We start from the raw sequence: 17,001 nt of genomic DNA, 5'->3' as shown, positions 1-17,001 counted from the left end.
GTACTCCGTACTGCTTTACCTACATATAGGCGACTTTACAGCCAAATACGGATTTCTGCTTTTCTTTGCTGCACAGTACGGACCTGGGAGCAGAGAGGTGAAGAAGGCAAGGGAGGGAAGCCCGTCTCGTGTGCCGACCAACATCAATAACGAAAAGGTACATCGACCAGCCAGCGGGCGTAGATCGGAGAGTAAGGCGGAAAGACAGAGGTGAGAGCCACACTGTAGAGGTAAAAGCGTCTCGATGGACAGGTCTGAGAGGGTAAGCGTCGAAGCAGGAGCGCTATCCGTAATACACCAAAATAAATGCCCTAAGGTCATGACGCAGACAACACAGACAGCGCACCTCAGTTGTGCAGGCACGCAGAATCTGGGAAGCGCAGACGAGACGGGGAGACGGGCACATGGGAAGGCTGGAAGGGAAAGACGAGATGGCAACAAAAACAGGAATGAGATGCGGCGTGGCCCGGTCCAGTCAGCCCAATCCGATCCAGTTTGTTGCTCCCTCCCAGTCGCCCACTCGAACCCAGTCCCAGTCAATCCAGTCCAGTCCAGTCCAATCTAGTCCAGTCTAGTCCAGTCGAAACCACGATCCACAATCCAGTCACGGAGCGGTCAATATAGAGGTCATCAGTGCTCTGCACAGGTAGACGGATAATGCCGCCTGAATCGTACGCCGAACACTGTACGAGACCTACGGCGGCAGCAGTGGCAGAAATTTTACATTTGCAACAAAGAAGGAGCAGGTAGCGAAAACAGAAGCGGAAGGAGCATCAACAGCAGGTTTGGTGAGGTATCCGTACTCCCTACAAAGTCTCGGGATGGATGCGAGAGACAAGAACATGGAATCATGGATCCAGGATGAACTGTCTAGCCCTGTTTAGTGTGCCGATCATCAATCAAGTGGCCCCCTCCGCGGGACAAGTTGGAATCGCGGACCAAGCCCACTCATCAGTCTTCTTACGGAGTACCTACGGATACTGAGGTGCCAAAGTGCTTGACGACGTGAGAGAGAGGCCCCCAGCGCAATGGCCCCCAAATGGAGGGGAACACAATCTACACAGGCACGTAGGGGAGACACCGAGAAGGGACGATTGCAACGCCATAATCCAAGGTCCTTCCAGAGCTGCTTCGTCCGCTTGCGGTACCTACCTCACTAGAATTACCTAAGCATTTGAGGTACCCGGAAGTATGCCTGGCTAACCTTGATTAGGAGCATTTCATCCGGTTGCAACGAACACGAGGCCCCAGGGACCCCGAGCTCTCAAGGCCAACGTCCGGACACCAGGCCGCTTGCTCTTTTGCGCTGCTGTGCTTGTGGCTGTTTAGCTGCCATTTCTCTATGGCTCTCCTCAAAACACGGTGAAGTGCAGCGCATCGGGGCGACCGGGGTGGCATATCGGGTATCCATCCTCTCATACAATACTGCCTACAGAAAGATGGCCGTGTCTGTCGGCATACGGAACCTCGGCCATAGCTACCTAGTTTCGAATCAAAAAATGAATCTCTCCGCCGCAGGGCTCCACGGGCTCTTGTCTTGTTCCACCACAAGATGCCAGACATCTTGTCTGGCCCGCATATCTTGATGTAAGTCTCGGTCGGAGGAACGGTATGTAAGTCATGCAACGCAATCGAGGTACCGTATGAACATAAAGCTGAAAAGATGATACATCGTGCGCTTTGGAATGGAAAGAATGATGGAAACCGTTACAAGAGTTGGTAGTCGGAGCTGCTAAACACAGAGTGGAAGGACAGCTTTGGAAATCCTAGCAGCGATGGACCAAGGAGCAACTTGGCAGCATCCGTCCACAACGGAGCTGGTACCAATGGGGATGTTCTATCCGGCTTGATGGTTTTTTGCACGCGCAAAATGCTGTTTTACCTAAGCAGCTAAGCAACTTAAGGTAAGAGAGGCACGAAGTGGTGTGGGGTGGAGGGGAAGGGGATCGGGGGTTCCAGCGTGCTGAAAAGGCGGGAATCGAGAAGGGCAGATCTTGCCTTTCGCCACATTCTATTCGTACTGGAATTCGGAGACAGTCATTGCAGTCAACGACGGCGACTGGAGGGGTTTTGGCAGTTTGGGTGACGACTAGGATATCCCCCTGACTATGCATACCCTGGGCCGTGAGGTAGCTCGCCCTGATTGGATGCTATCCTGGCGTGTCACAGGCTCCATGATGCGCTCTTCTCCTTGTTGTGGCTGGCGTCAAGTGTCCAGTGCCGAGTCGCGAGTGTCAGATTTCGTCCTCACGGTTCCCAAGCTATGTGTGTGGCTGGCACGCCTGGCAATCCACAAGACGAGAGGAAGAGAGAGGGAGAGGAAGAGAGGTGGGCAATGAGAAGGACGCTGTGGGTGATGGTCAAGTGGGGTATACAAAATTCGTGGTGTTGTCGAGGATGGGATTCTCAGAATTGCCTATCCTTCAAAAGGCTTTGTCAGTGTCGATCCTTGCTTGGACAGACTTGACTCTCCACTCGCGTCGACTCTGATGGATCCCCAGCTGCACGTGCCCGCTCGGACAACCTGCCGTGCCTGCCAACCCGCTTCAAGCTTGTCAGGCTTGCTTGCAATCCTGCCTGCTCCATCCTCCTCGCCTTTCCCTGTAGGTAAGAGTAGGTAGGTACCTGATGGAAAGACAGTCTACGTTCCCAACGAGATTTTTCAACGAAAAATTCTCAGCTACAAAGAAGAAAACTGAAGCCCAAGTGTTCCCGTCGCTGCGATCATTGTCTGTTATCCTTGGCTACTCATGTCTGAGCTGAGGGGGAAACAGGCTTCATCCAAGTTGCTTCTCCAAATTGAGCATGATGGGGGCCGGGTTCTAGCCCAGACTTCTCCTTTGATGCACTTCAACTACCTACCACCCTGGCAAGCTGGCACAGCGTTCACAGCAATTCAAGTAACAAGTAGGGTCTGGAACGCGGTCTGTACCCGACCAATTCTTCCGACACAATCAAAGACAACCTTACTGCCCAACATACACCATCCACATTCCATACATTCCTTATTATGCCGTGCGTGCCCATCGAGGCCCCTGGACTCCAGCTGACGGGCCATTCGTCGACGCCAGTCTCAAAACCGGATTGTATCTCAAATGCGGCGCCCAGGCGAGCAAGTAGGAAGGCAGGCACCCGCCCAAGCATTCTGTATTTTTTTCTCATTTGCCGGTAGACGATAGACCCCGACGACAGTTCTCCCCACCGCCTAGCCGAGTCTCGGGCTAGGGTAACCGGGCAGTTTGCAATTTCTTCCTGCCGTTTCTACTTCTTCTATGACATATTACCTGGCAGCCTGGTGTGCGGAGTGAGATACCTTCATGGCGTAGCTCCTTAGGTAAGCACATACGTGACCATACGTCGGTGTCTTCGGTAGCGAGGCAGGCACGCCGCACGACCAGGGGCCATCTCAGCCCTGCTCAGGTCCTACGTCATAAGCTGTAATCCGTGCACTTTGCTTTCAGATCTTCCAATCCAATCATAGTCCGTTCATCAACCCCACCCTCAGATCCGAACCATCACATCACGTATGACAGCTGCTTGGTTGAAATACCTATCCGGCGGAGAGAGCCTCTTTTCTCTCTCTTCGAGGGCAAATTCACCGACCCAACCGACCGCATCCGGCTCTCATTGTTACTTTACGGACGGGCACTTCCCGTGCTCCGAGACTTTGGGTTTATAATCTAACCTCAAGCCTCTTGTCGGGTAGCTAGTGTCGACGTTATGTTCTGCAGCTGTTACCTACAGGACCCTTCACATTAAATCAACGCCACCGCCACACCTCTTGATGGCCTGGGTACCCTTCACCCACGTCTCAACGCCTCACTACCTTATTGATATCCTGAGCTTGCTCCAACCCGGCACTGTTGTGGCCGTTGAAAGCTACACTTCTCGGCTGAACGTGACGTGTTGACTTCGTGACTGCCCCATCTACTGCCAGAATTTCGACTCTGCCGTGTCTGTTCTGTAATAAACAATAAGAACGAGGCACATGCTGGGCCCAGCTCTGGATGTGCCGCCCACGCCGAGCCCATGTCATTCTGGGACCCCCAGCGGAAGACACGGGTCACACGGCACACTGCGTCCTTTGTTCAAAGGCTCCGCGACTTGTTTCACTCACGTGCTTTCTGCCGCTTCTAGTGCTCGGCCCCTATCCGTACCTACACATGAGCCATCCCGTTATCCGTGATCTGCCATCTCCCGCGATGTGCCACCTCGAGCGAGATACGGGTGCCGTTGGGGCTGACAAGCCATCGCTAGATCGGTCTAGACCCTGACGATGCTCAGAACCCTCGTCACTTTAAGCATAATTTCGTGGTGTTGAATCTCCGGGCTGCATGGCTCATCGATTATGTTTGATAGGCGTGCTCATACCGTACCCATGATACCTATTGAGTTCCCGTTCTACATCGAGAGTGCTTGACCTGAATGGGGGCAGAGATGGGCGCATCCTGCCTGCAGGCCAGCTAAAGTTTTGATAGCATTGGCCAAGAGGATGGAGTCTCAGCTTATGGGCCATGAGCAATAGTTGAGTTGATCTATCTCTCAGACTAGTCGTTCAAAGTTTGCGGCCACCACAACGCAATAACAAACAGAGCCATTCGGAGGTCCCATGTTTTCCAAAAAACAAAAGATTGACGTATTTACTCGGAGTGGATTGTCCACTTCACAACTGGTTATTGCCCAGGTACAAAGTTATGTCCATTGACATGAGATAACATACGATTTAGGCTTGTGAAGACGGAGCCATGAACGCCTCTAAAAGCCTGCCACTTTGCCTCGAATAGCGGTGCTCGTCCAGATAGATTTACATACTTGCTGTAAGAAGTGAACCATACCAAGGCGCGATAAACGGTACATGGACATCAAATACAAGCTATTCGATGGACCATGCACGAACTATACACGTCCATCACATTGTGCCCGTCCCCATCAGTACCTGTGACCATCGTGTCGCGGGATGGTGAATCAAGGGCATGGGGCCCATGAATCAGACTTGGGCGGTAAATCCTGACTTCGGTTGCGAAGTTGAGTCTAATCGAGCATGCCAGGTGGCCATCTAACGCGCTACATTCGTATGCTACAGCTTCCCCTTGGTAACCCTCTCCTCTCGAGTCTTCTGCGCACTGCTCAGCAAGGCATATAGTGTCTGCAAACGAGGCATCTCCACCCCGTGGGCTCTAGCAATCCTCACCGGATTGCCCAAAATCACTTCCAACTCCAACGGGCGTCCGGCCTCCCAGTCCAATAACATGCTGGGACTTGCTCCCGTATTCCGCTCCGTGCTCTTGACGATACGATCCGGCTTCGCGAGGTCGTCGGGAAACTCTCGTCCCAGAATGTTGGGCACCGCCGCTCTGATCTCATTCATGATGCCCACAACATGCTCTCGAAGCTCTGAATCTGTGACCATGTCTGCGTTGCCTCTCCCGCCACTCAACACAGCACTCGGGTTGAACGCGGCATTGATGCAGAGTTTGTGCCATCTCACCGTCTGCAGCCCAATCTCGTCGTGAGGCTCTACGTCGCGGATACCGCCCCAGCCGGGACCCCACCACGTGCCGAGCTGCTCGACCGCCTTTGTGCCGCGTTGTCCAAGTTCAGAGTCACCCGTGCCGAGGCCGTTCGTATGCGGCCCAATACTGACCCTCGTCCATCGATTTTGTCGGATGACACCTGGTGAGGTCTGCTCGGCACTGACAATCGTCACGGCGCTCACGATGGGATTGTTGGGGAACCGCTGGCGAAATGGTTCCTCGACCCCGACGCCGTTCTGGATGAGAACAATGCTCGTGTTCTTCCCTACAAGAGGCGCGATCATGGCAGAATCATCGGAGCGATCTGGAAGCGCCTTAGTTGTCACGAAGACAAAGTCCCACTGCGTCTGGGAGGATGCTGCAGCGTCGACGGATGGAAAGGCGGCATGGGGATGAAAGATGTAGTCGCCAAATGTATGGGTTTGAAGTTTTACGCCCGACTCTTTCAGCGCCTTGTAATTAGATCTGGCAACAAGTGAGACGTGTATGTTTCGGTCGGGCTACGGCGTGAGTTAGCCTGGTTGGACGAGTGGCACGAGGGGACTGGCTTAATTACGTGGTGTAGTCGCGAAGCATAGAAGCACCCAACGGCGCCGGCTCCGATAAAGATGATATTCACAGCGCTGCAACGTGGTATTGAGTTCAGCCCTGTCATGAAATTGTCACCGTTTCGTGGATGTAGAAAGGGGCGTACCTTTCGCTGGAGTTGTTCTTCTCTGAACCCATCGTACTTTCTTCCGCCCCTGGTAGCAGTGGTTCAAAATCGGTCTTATTGATCGAATATGTACCAAAGTAAAGTTATTGATATTGGAATATGCTACTCGATGAGCTGTTCAGGGGAGTCTGCTGTCACCACTGAACTTGGCCGAGGTGTAGTTGAACGTGTTCCGAGGAGTTGCCGATTGGCACTGACGACGACATCGCCCCACTTCGCAATGTCGCCATTGGCTGTGCCGTGCCCGGCTTGGTAGGCCGGCTTCCTCACGAGCGACCTCGTCCTGGATAAGGTATGAATTTCCTTTGAAACCATATATTTTCTAATACTTGTCTTCAGTGTGATCTCGTAGGATCTAGATAGACTTACTCACATATGAAACGCTGTGATACAATGTCGATTTGCACTGCCTTTACTTGTGTGGTTCGCAAGACATTCATGGAACAGAACATAACAGGCACATCATCTTCCATCAACAAGTCGAACCGGCAACAAATTCAGGGCACAATACGAGAGAGAATATTGCTGACTACTTTTGATCCTTCGCTGGCGAGAAACCGTGACGACTCAATGTGCAAGTCATAGTGTCGAGATCTAGTGAGCGGCAGCGATGGTCTTTGGTCAAGTAAGCTGTTAGAATACAGGTTACCATGTTCGCAGCTACAGCGACGTCGGGAGAGGAAGAGTGACCAGCACGTGTTCTCGGGCATTCCACAACCGCAAATTGACTGTTGGACATGAGCAATAGCTCAAAAACGATAGCACTGTTCCTCGTTGTGCGAACATCAAGGCATTGGGGCACCAGCATCAGCCCACGGGACGGCGCGAACACTCAGTTGCCGACTCAGCAGAGACCCTTTTGGCCATGGCAGTATTTGACGATGAAATCGAGTCAATCGATTTGCTGCTGCGTACAGATCCATACAGCCATCACTCGCTGCGACTTTCTCGTCCACGAGCAGATTCTTTGGCTCGGCAGCGGGCCATCGTGTCATTGCCACATGTTTTGGCCAACAGTGGCAGCTAACGAGACCAGCAAACACTCCCAGTGCATGGAGGACAAGAGTACCACATAAAATCCTGAAAGTTGCTATGGCATCAGGTGTACCTGTATGGTCGACTTTCTGCCCACGAATATTTAGACGGTGCGTTGGCAAGATGCTAGACTCCATACAGCAGACAGTGAAAAGACCCCAGCTCTTCTCGTCCTGATAATAGGTCGCATCCGGTCCAGACGCCCAACTCGTTCTTCTTCGTATCTAAGTTGTTGGATACGACCTCGATTGGCCGCAGCATTATCGCCCAAGACCCGGTCATCGGAGTGGCTCTTAGATGCGACTCCCACCTATCTTATGGAAACAGCTGTGACTACAAGCAATGGTTATTCAATAAGCTTCGCCTAAGGAGAATTTATCTACTCAGAATGAAACAGTCGCGTATCATATCCCGTAGTCATATACCATGAGTCTGGGTGAGTCTAGAGGGACATTATTCGTCGGGACACCATGCCACCTCCATGGCTCCCTTTTTCGACCTCCGCATCACATTTAGATCGAGACATGCATCAGGGCAACGGACATCTTTGTATGTTAAATAGTATCAAACTCGCGCAGCTATCAACAACATCAAGGCCTTCGTTTCACCGTCGTTACTAACACTACGAGCACGATCTACGTAGATGGCAAGAGGTCGAATGGCAGCGGAGCTTCCAAATTTGGACTTACCGGTCGAAGCAACAAATAGTCGCTGGATGACACCTCTTCCAGCCACACCGCCAGTACCGGTCACGAAGTGCGGAGTATCCGTACCTGAATAAAAATAGGACTAACAGATGAAAGCCGAAGCCTAAAGAGGGGGCGGGGAGGGCTAGAGCAAGTGGGCTTTCGCGGTTCAAGTCGGCTTCTCAAAGAGCAGCCACAAAGGAGACCAGCCGTTCAACGTAGGGGGGAAAAGTATTTACAAGAAGCGCTTTGGACGCTTTTGCATCCAAGAGGCTCACTTCGAATTTTCCATCTTAGCACGGATATCGGGTGAGATGGGGAATGCTAATGTCAATCCACCTCCCTGATCTCTGAGGAGGAAGGATGTGCCTCGATTTAGCCGCTTGTAACAGCATTCTGGCCTGCATTCTGCGAACCGCACAAAGGGCACAGATGTAGTTGGCCGATCGGACGTCAATAGTCCTTGGCAGCTTGGTTATCCCGCTTCATTGCATTCTCATTTGTCCGACAGGTAGAGTTGCCCTGCATGGCCTTGGTCCATGATAGCAATTGCTCTTCTTCTCGATGCGAGGCACCTTGGCTGTCCAAAGACCTTGCGGTTCTGGATTGCGCAAAACATCTTGATCGTGCGCTACTCGAGTTTTCATTGAACATGAACATGAAGGGTTGTATGAAGCTCCGGTCCTCATCCAAGGTCCCTTCTCTCAAATCTGAATTCGCCGACGAGTCCTCAGGATCCGGAACCGTAACTTGTAAGCCACACCAATCGATCGACGTCGGGTTCCTTCGTAATGGTCTATCGAACTTTCATTTGACATTTTCAGCATCGTTGAACGAGAATGGTTTAACGTGTCATGTCGTTAGCGGAAGCCGCTTCGCTAGTGCGACCCGAACACAAGAACTGCACCCGAGCTAGAGCACGAGTCGATAATGAGACGAACTCGACAACGAGACGACAATGGCCGAGGGCAACCGATTCTCTTTTTTGGTCTGGCTGCAAAATGGGGTAGTGAGGGGCAATGTAAGCAGCGGATACAAGGGTGCCACTCTCTAAATATACTTGGCAAGCTGTATTCGCTTCACGTTGCTCCGACCGTTGGCGCTCAGCTTAGTGAACAGAGACACAACAGTTTACATTCTGGCACACACAGATATCGATTCCGTAGCAAACTCATCATGTGTAGAAATTAGATGCGACTTTTAGAGTCCATTGTAGCTAGGGGGATACATGTTTCGGTCAGACTTGTGGCTGCTGGTCTGCGGGCTTTGATCAACATGTTGTCCGTCTATAAGTCTCCTTGCGATCTCAAACAGTAGAGACTACAGACCCAAGCCTAAAGCGGACACCGAGGGCTTCAAGACTCTTCAGACGTTGATTTGAGCAGAGAAGCCCCCAAAGGTTGACAGTCAAGGACACCCTCGTAAGGGTTGACCAACGAGATGGACCGTCAATCAGCCAGAGTCGCTCGGCACAGTCAGCTGGCGCCTGGCGCCTGGCGGAGGGTGTGAGGGGGTCGCGAAGGTGCAGCCGACGGTCGACCTCAGCGCTGCACCGTGTCAAGAAGGGCCGAAGGTGGTAGCAGACGGTGCAGCAGGTGAAGCATCGACTGAGAAAGGATCTTCCGAGTAGACACGCACGACACACAGACGGACGCAGCACCTCCCATTCACAGTCGATCGCACAGACCCAAGCATTTAGCGCCGATAATTTGACGGGCAGCCGACCTGGCTGATGGCCAATGGTCAGATGGAAGGAGGAAGGCGGAATGCAAACCATGCCGCCATACCACCCTTTCTCGTCCTCCCGTCGGTTGGCCCGATCAGGTTGTCTTCCATGCAGACTTCTAGAAGCTGTGCCGTGGGCACGCATCTACGGATACACTGTAGCTGGGCAGCTGGGCAGCTGGGTTGCAGCCATCGTCATCGTCCTAGATACCGGCAATCATGTGCTTCTTTCTCGAGATACGGACACCTATCTTGGCAATCGAAGAACTTTAGCGTGAGATAAGATGGCGACTTGGGCAATCAGTGCCTACATATATGTTACCTAAAGCATGGCAAGCACGTATGCGCAAGATTGATAGATATCGTGGGCATGAGGCAAGTCATGCCTACGCAGTAAATGTTGATGGTTGCCGTCATGCACCTTCTAGCATGGTGGGGGTGCCAGAAATCAGGAAACGTTCTTCCGTCGTCCACCCGACTGTTCGCCCTGTCACAAAGCATTTCATTTGTACCTTCTTAGCCGACCACAGTACGGATACTCCGTAATAATTACCAAACTGGGAAGACTTTAGGTATCTGCATCTTTCTCGACTGTACAGAGTACCTAAGGCATCTGCCCTGAAGCCCTGAAACTGCTCGCGCGTACCTAGAAATCTCAACCTCAGGCCTGACTTTCAATCCAAGGCTCAAAAGACATCTGCAGATGTACGAGTGCCTCAGGTCGATCGCGCCTCACAGGCGGCAGCTGCAGCCTGCACCGCCTTCCCAATTACCTCACCCCACGGCTTCCTTTCCCTCCCACCCCACCCCTCGCCGCCCATATCTCTTTCTGACGAAAAATTTTCTTCCTCTTCTTTCTTTCACAGCAAACCAACAATTCAACCTTCTCCGATCTCGTGCCGCCTCTCTCTCTCTCTCTCTCCCTCTCTCTCTCTCTCTCTCTCTCTCTCTCTCCCATCTCTCTCTAACTCTAGTCGTCTTACCCAGGCCACTCACGTCTTTTGTGTTGCCACTCCCACGTCAAGGCCGGCAGCGGCAGACGTTGCAGTTCATCGCGGTAGCCGCCGTTGCCTGTGATGAGACCTTGGTCAAACCCTGGCCTCGCTACGAGTCTCAACCATGAGGCTCCATGCTCTTCTTTGCTTCACAATGGCTTTCGCCGGACACAAAGCTCACAGCATCGCTACTGGAGACGTTGGTTGTGACACTTCAACGCGAATTTCAATTTCCCGGAGCTCTGATTTCCGCATCCATTGCGGAACTCTACCTTGCTTCGTATTGCACCCAAAATCGTATCTGGGCATCGATACGGTCATCCCTTCGCCATGTGATGTAATTGCCAGAACTACGTTTTACGTAGATCGGCATCAACTGTCGCATATCACTCGACGTTGGTGTTTTCGCTCCTGGCATAGAACAACTATCTAAAACCCGTTGCTGGGCACCTGGCTTTGAGCAGTCGTCTTGACTATCATGAGAAGTTGGGAATCAGCTGAGGTTACATTGATGCGAATACGTTACAACTTGATGTTTTAATCACAAAGATATGCTCTGCTGTCTAGGCGCCAGTCAAGGGGATCAAAATGCCCCAGTACCTTTCGCCAAGCTTGCAGGCAATGAGGCACGTGTCAGGAATCGTTGATTTCTTAACACGGTTCCAAGTCACAGTCATGACTGGTACCCGCAGAGCGTTAGTATCGAGGCTGTGAAGTTGCAGTTTGTTCTTGGCGACTCCTGTTGCTGCTACCCTTAGTTTTAGTGGCAGCAATTGGTGTCTCTTTGCTGGTTACGAAGTAATACCCAAGGTACTCCTTGAGAGTCAGTAGTTCATTTACTTTGAGCGCAGACGTTGAGGTCGGCGTACGTAAGGTAGATGCAACTGACGACCTTTGAGATCCAATGGCCATGTACGAATGAAAGCGACGTTCCTGTCCTACCTTCGGCCACTTAGCTGGTAGAACAGTCCAACGAGCTGCTGGGCACGAGCATATATACCCTGCATGAGCTTCAATTCAAATACTGCGCAAGTATTATCCGTGCCTATAGCCGTATGTTCATAAGAAACGGCATGCCAAGTATTGACCAGCGTGTGTTTTGTGCCGCCGTCCTGACCGTCGGAAACTGGAGTCTGAAGGATCATGAATGTGTCTGTTCAAAGTTGTGGTGCAACTCCACGGGCACTCCAGAATCTGAACCCCAGACTCCAGAGTGCCAGTCCACGCTTGGAGCACCAGCCGGTCTCCACTGTCGGATCAGGACCAACAAGATTGTGTTCGAGGACAGGTAAGGTCATCACGTAAGTAGACTGTTGGGAAGACACGCGAAGGTAGGTACGGATAGACTACTGTGTAAGCAATACGGAACGAAGCGCCGTCCGAGCCTTGAGGTGCATTGTATTCATCGGCATGATTCGGGGCGTTTGCATCCTCATCCTCATCCTGTCTTTACCGTCTTGACCGTCTTATCCGCAACGCAGCAAGGCTGCATTGTGCCTATATTCACACTCTGCAAAGAACTTACGGATAACGTACTTAGCATCCTTACACCGTACGGGATAGTCGGACGGGATCGGGACGGGTGATTGTCTCGCTTGTTTCACCCAATACATGTTCTGAGGACTGTTCTCTGTGTGCTAGTGTGAGTAAGTATGAATACCTCAAGATACACGGGAGTTGATGGATAGGTTGGGCTGCCAAGGCGAGATGAGATATTGAAGTCGCAACAGTCGAGGCAAATACCAATCTCGAGGGACATAGTAGTGCTTGCCACATGCCAGTTTTCAACTGAGGTCTGCATCCAGCTTCTTGAGGTATTCGTATCAGTGTGAGGAACTCCCGCGCGATACAATGTGGCGTTGCTCTCATGATCCCCTTCTACCTTAGGTACCCAGGTAGGTATGTAGGTAGGTACTTGATCGCCTTCTTAACTCCCGCGAATGAACCTGATCCTTCATTCTCGCCCAGTAAGGCATGTCACAGATTACCTTTCTCTTACCTACTCAGGTCGTTCCTCTGAACATCTACGCCATCTCCAGCTACAGCCCCAGGCCCAGCTGTACGGAGTACATAACTTCATGGGACTGTCTGTACCTGCCCACATCCAGGTCGAACGGGGCCCACCCCCCATAGAAACGGCTCCAAAGACCCAATCATGGCCTCCAGACAGTCTGCAGGTGGTGGATGCATGGGCGAACCCTCCCTCTCTGGCTCCTGCCTGCCTGCTGGCTGCTGGCTGCTGGATTCTGGAAAGACCTGACATGAAGACCAGGGCACCCGCCTCAGGCATGCACCCTTTCGCGCCCTTGCATTTCACCATTCCAATTTATTCCGTTCACCACCACTACATACATGGCACCGGGTCATGGCCATCGCCGTTGTCGTGGCCCTTTCCCGTCCTCTGCCTTGCGACTAGCTATTGCCATTCCGTGCCATTCTCTCCATGGGCACAGTTAGTTGCTAACCGAGTCGGCCTTCACCGTAGCAAGTTCCTTGTGCTGAAGCAGTAAGTAGGCACGCAACACACCTCGATCAGTCTACCTTGATGTACCTGTTGGGGCCACAATCAGCAGCGGCGAGAAAGAGAACAACAAGAAGCACAATAAGATGCTTGAGAAAGCAGGGAAGAAGCTACCGCCGTCCCCGCCGTCTTTGCCCGTCACTCCAAGTCAACCTCAGGTGCCAGTGTGGCCCAGGGAAGGTAACCGCGCCTCGCCTTCCTGTCCCATGCATCATCTCAGTCTCACCCCAATCCCAATTCTTGAAGGCGGAAGGCCCCAAACATTAAAATGGCTTCCCACGTCCGCCCCGGCGCCTGCCACTTCACCTTGCCACCTGTCCCACGTCCCTTCCCATTATTCTGCAATCTTTCGAGAAACTTCATCGTGTCCACGGAGAGACTACCTCACTCTCCTGCCCGTCAGGCGACGCATCGCTCCCCTCCTTGAGTATCAAGGCAGGACACAGCTTGCGCTCCGCATGCCACTGACACACACGGAGTCTCCAGACAGGGTCTCCAGTATTTACCAGGTTGCCAGTCGAGGCCACCTCACTTACACATGAGAAATTATTGCGCCTTTCGTCGAGCCAGCGCAAAGTCGGCCCTTGGAATAACCTACAGCGAATACGACAAAAGGTATAACTAGCTATCGTGCAACCCGATCTTACCTTGTGTCCTGTCCTTCAACTCTGGAATGAGGAGTCCCAAAGTCCTGGATAGAGTATCCGTACGACATTACGAATACTTTGCGAGTTTACCTTAGTTTGCGACCGAGTCATCGCCTACTTCCCCGCCAATCACAGCCGGCCCCTCAAGGTACCAACACACTTCTAGGCTACCGTTCAAACCCCCCGTTCTCAAGGTTCCCACCAGCCAAGGGCCTTCAGAAATTCAGCGACCAGCCACCATCTCGCGTTATTAGCTCCGACGACCAGTCTCGTTCACTGCCCTGAAGGCTGAATCCGCCTGCCCGCCCGCCCTTGGCCGACCAAACTCCCGACCTCTGAACTCATCTACTTCGGGCTTCACCACCGAAGGACCGCACCGCCGACCAACCGCCGACCAACCGCCGTCATCTCCAAGGGCCAAGAAAGCACCGCTCGATCCAGCTGCTCCCCTCGAGGTGCCAGTGTCTCCGTTTTCTTGCAGCTTTCCGCACCCTGTTCCTACTCCCTACGACCTACAGATACAAAGACAGTTTCGACCTTTTCCCCCTTGCCTCGGGAATCTTGTTGGAATCCCATTGCACAGGTACATACCTACCTTACCTTCTTTCGGCCACAGTCTCTCCGACCGTGCCTTGCCTGACACAGTCTGCAGCCAAGCTACCTTAGCCCAGCTGTGAAGAGGGCCAAAGGCTACCTACGGATACCTGTCAGCGAAGACGTACAGACTTGACTTTGACGCCATTCCGCTGCAGACCTGCCACCGTGCCAGCAAAGGAAAGAAGGGAACCTCGAACCCCCACCCTACTGCGCAGCGCTGCTTCCAACCCCTCCGATCTTCACACCCTCCAGGGCCTCAACGCCTAGCTGCGACTGGTCGGCTGGTTTACCCCCCGCGTCTCCGAATCTAAGTACCTTGTTATCAAAGAAAGTTAATTCTTTCTAAGTCATAAGTATAAGAATATAGTTTTAATAAAATAGTATAGTATTTACCTAGTACTTAAATTAAGATACTTTTTTAAGCTTATTATAAGAGAAAGATAATTATATTACTAACTACTTACTATCGAGGTTACTATAGCTTTAACCGTAATAGCTTCGCTTATAATAAGCGAAAAGTTTAATTATAAGTCCTTTAAAAGCCTCTCCTTAAGAGCTATAAGAGCCTCTAAGTTAAGTTAAAATATCTAGCACGTATAGCTTTAACGAGGTAATGCGGGATATTCTTATATAGAATATGAAAAGTGAATATTCATATAGAAGCAAGAATATATGAATATAGGGGAAATAAGCGTATATAAAAGAGGTTTTTGTAATAAAGAGAGTAATATAGTTGAATTACTATATGAGAAGTTGCTTGCTTAACGAAAGGTCTAGGTAGGCAAATACACGCCTACATATAGGCATAAAAACCTCCTACTAGAATATTCCATTGCTTATTAATTATGATATAATTAATAAGCATATACGTAAGTGAATGCGTAATCGTAGTACGTAATTCCGCCTCGAGTAAATTCCAGATTATTCAGTTATCTTCCAGTACTTTCCATTGCTCACGTAAGCTTATATAAGCAGTATTGCTTACATAATCAATACCTATAATAATCTACAGAAATCGTAGATTAATATGGTATATAGTTTGCTTACGTAATATTGATAATAAGGCGAATAATAAGGTAAACAAAGTTACCTTCGTAACAAAATACTTACTAAGATACTAATAACTAAACTAACCCTATAATAACGACCTTAATAAAAGACTTAGTAAATAACGCTAAAAGCCTTATTAATATTAAATACGATTTATAAAGTATAGTAACGTAGCCGCAAAGTATTATTAATATATCTTATGCTAAGAAAGGTATTATTAATATTAACGAGATAAATAAGGCCGTATTAATATAGTACCTCGGCTTTTTTTATAGCTCGAAAATAATTACTTTAAATAGTATTAAAAATTTATTAAAAAGCTCTCTTAAGTACTCCGGTATATTTATTACTATCTCTATAATAATAAGACTCCTAGTACTTATATATAAGAGTAAGTTACCTATTTTTAAATAATAATATTAACTTATTAATAAGCTATTAAAACTACGATTCTAGCGATCCCTTAACGAGGGAGAGGGTAGAATAGAGGAAAGGATAGGTAACTTATAAAAAGGGTTAAGGTTAAATAGTACGGAATTCGAGGGTAGGGTAGCGTCTATATATACTGCGGTAATCCTCTAGTAATACAAAACGATGGAGTTAAACAGTGGCGTCTCCGAATCAGAGTCTCGATTTCATCCCGCCTCCCTGCAACCCCAAAAACCCGGACACTACTTCATACGCTACACTAGGCGAGAGAAGAGCTGGGAAGGCGCCAACACCGGCAATCGCTGCACAGCGCTGCACGGTCTTCGTCGACGACCACGGTCCGCCACACACCGACCACATCCTGTTTGTTGCACATGCTCAGCCCTTGCGCCCCAGGTACAGGCCCTGTGACGACCCTCACTAGCGACGACACGCTCAGCTACCCCTACCAGACTGCTCTACAGAATACGATACTGGCAGCTCGTCTCTACGGGCCCTCTCCTGCGACGTACTGCTCTACACCGTCTCTGCCGTCCTCTGTTGAATCTTTTTGAACCCGTGTTTTCTCGATTACTTCTGTCACGGACTGCTGAGAACAAAACCTTTGCTGTCGGTAGGTATTCTACCTCGCGTGCGCCAACCTGGTTGAGGCTTGAACAACTGGAGCAAGCCCAGACACAACATTGGAAAGGTGATGAAAATTCTCCACTCAACACCCACCACTCGACTAGACTTACCCACTTGTTCCGGACGTTGACATCGGTCAATTGGTCCCAAGTACCTCCGTACCTCGAAGCTTGGCCGACCCTGCCCTCGTCCGTCGTCCTCATCTCTTTTTTTCTTCTGATTTTTATGAAAATCTTTTAGCTGCTATCCGTATCCGTATACCCCACGGATATGTCCTATTCATAGACCTCCACACTTTGTCGTGCTTGGCGGTCACTGTCACTCCAGTCTCTCCCCTCTTCTTCACAAGAAAAGAAGAGGCACGAGGTCCGTAACCCTCCCAGAGGACGGACAACACAAACAAACCCTTGGCCAAGTTCCCACCACCAACACCCCTACCA

General features: G+C 50.7%; 3 protein-coding genes across 3 annotated transcripts; 1 reads left to right on the top strand and 2 right to left on the bottom strand.

Moving 5' to 3' along the window:
- Window positions 1-5,077: 5,077 nt before the first annotated feature.
- Window positions 5,078-6,260, bottom strand: CLUP02_16534 (uncharacterized protein; the record flags this gene model as incomplete). The annotated part of the gene is made up of 2 exons (XM_049295453.1): window positions 5,078-5,999; window positions 6,229-6,260. 2 exons carry the CDS (start codon window positions 6,258-6,260, stop codon window positions 5,078-5,080), a joined length of 954 nt encoding a protein of 317 aa, XP_049152600.1.
- A 4,993-nt stretch (window positions 6,261-11,253) lies between these two features.
- CLUP02_16533 (uncharacterized protein) lies at window positions 11,254-12,559 on the bottom strand (the record flags this gene model as incomplete). The annotated part of the gene is made up of 7 exons (XM_049295452.1): window positions 11,254-11,438; window positions 11,531-11,574; window positions 11,633-11,823; window positions 11,877-11,939; window positions 12,002-12,137; window positions 12,200-12,313; window positions 12,351-12,559. 7 exons carry the CDS (start codon window positions 12,557-12,559, stop codon window positions 11,254-11,256), a joined length of 942 nt encoding a protein of 313 aa, XP_049152599.1.
- A 920-nt stretch (window positions 12,560-13,479) lies between these two features.
- CLUP02_16532 (uncharacterized protein) lies at window positions 13,480-13,638 on the top strand (the record flags this gene model as incomplete). The annotated part of the gene is made up of 1 exon (XM_049295451.1): window positions 13,480-13,638. The coding sequence occupies one exon, from the start codon at window positions 13,480-13,482 to the stop codon at window positions 13,636-13,638; it is 159 nt and encodes a 52-aa protein (XP_049152598.1).
- Between the last annotated feature and the right edge of the window lie 3,363 nt (window positions 13,639-17,001).

Source organism: Colletotrichum lupini, chromosome 9 (assembly GCF_023278565.1).
Source record: "Colletotrichum lupini chromosome 9, complete sequence".
Classification (NCBI taxonomy): Eukaryota; Fungi; Ascomycota; class Sordariomycetes; order Glomerellales; family Glomerellaceae; genus Colletotrichum; species Colletotrichum lupini.
Note: the sequence above shows the minus strand (reverse complement) of the source record. Positions and strands in the feature narration are given on the sequence as shown.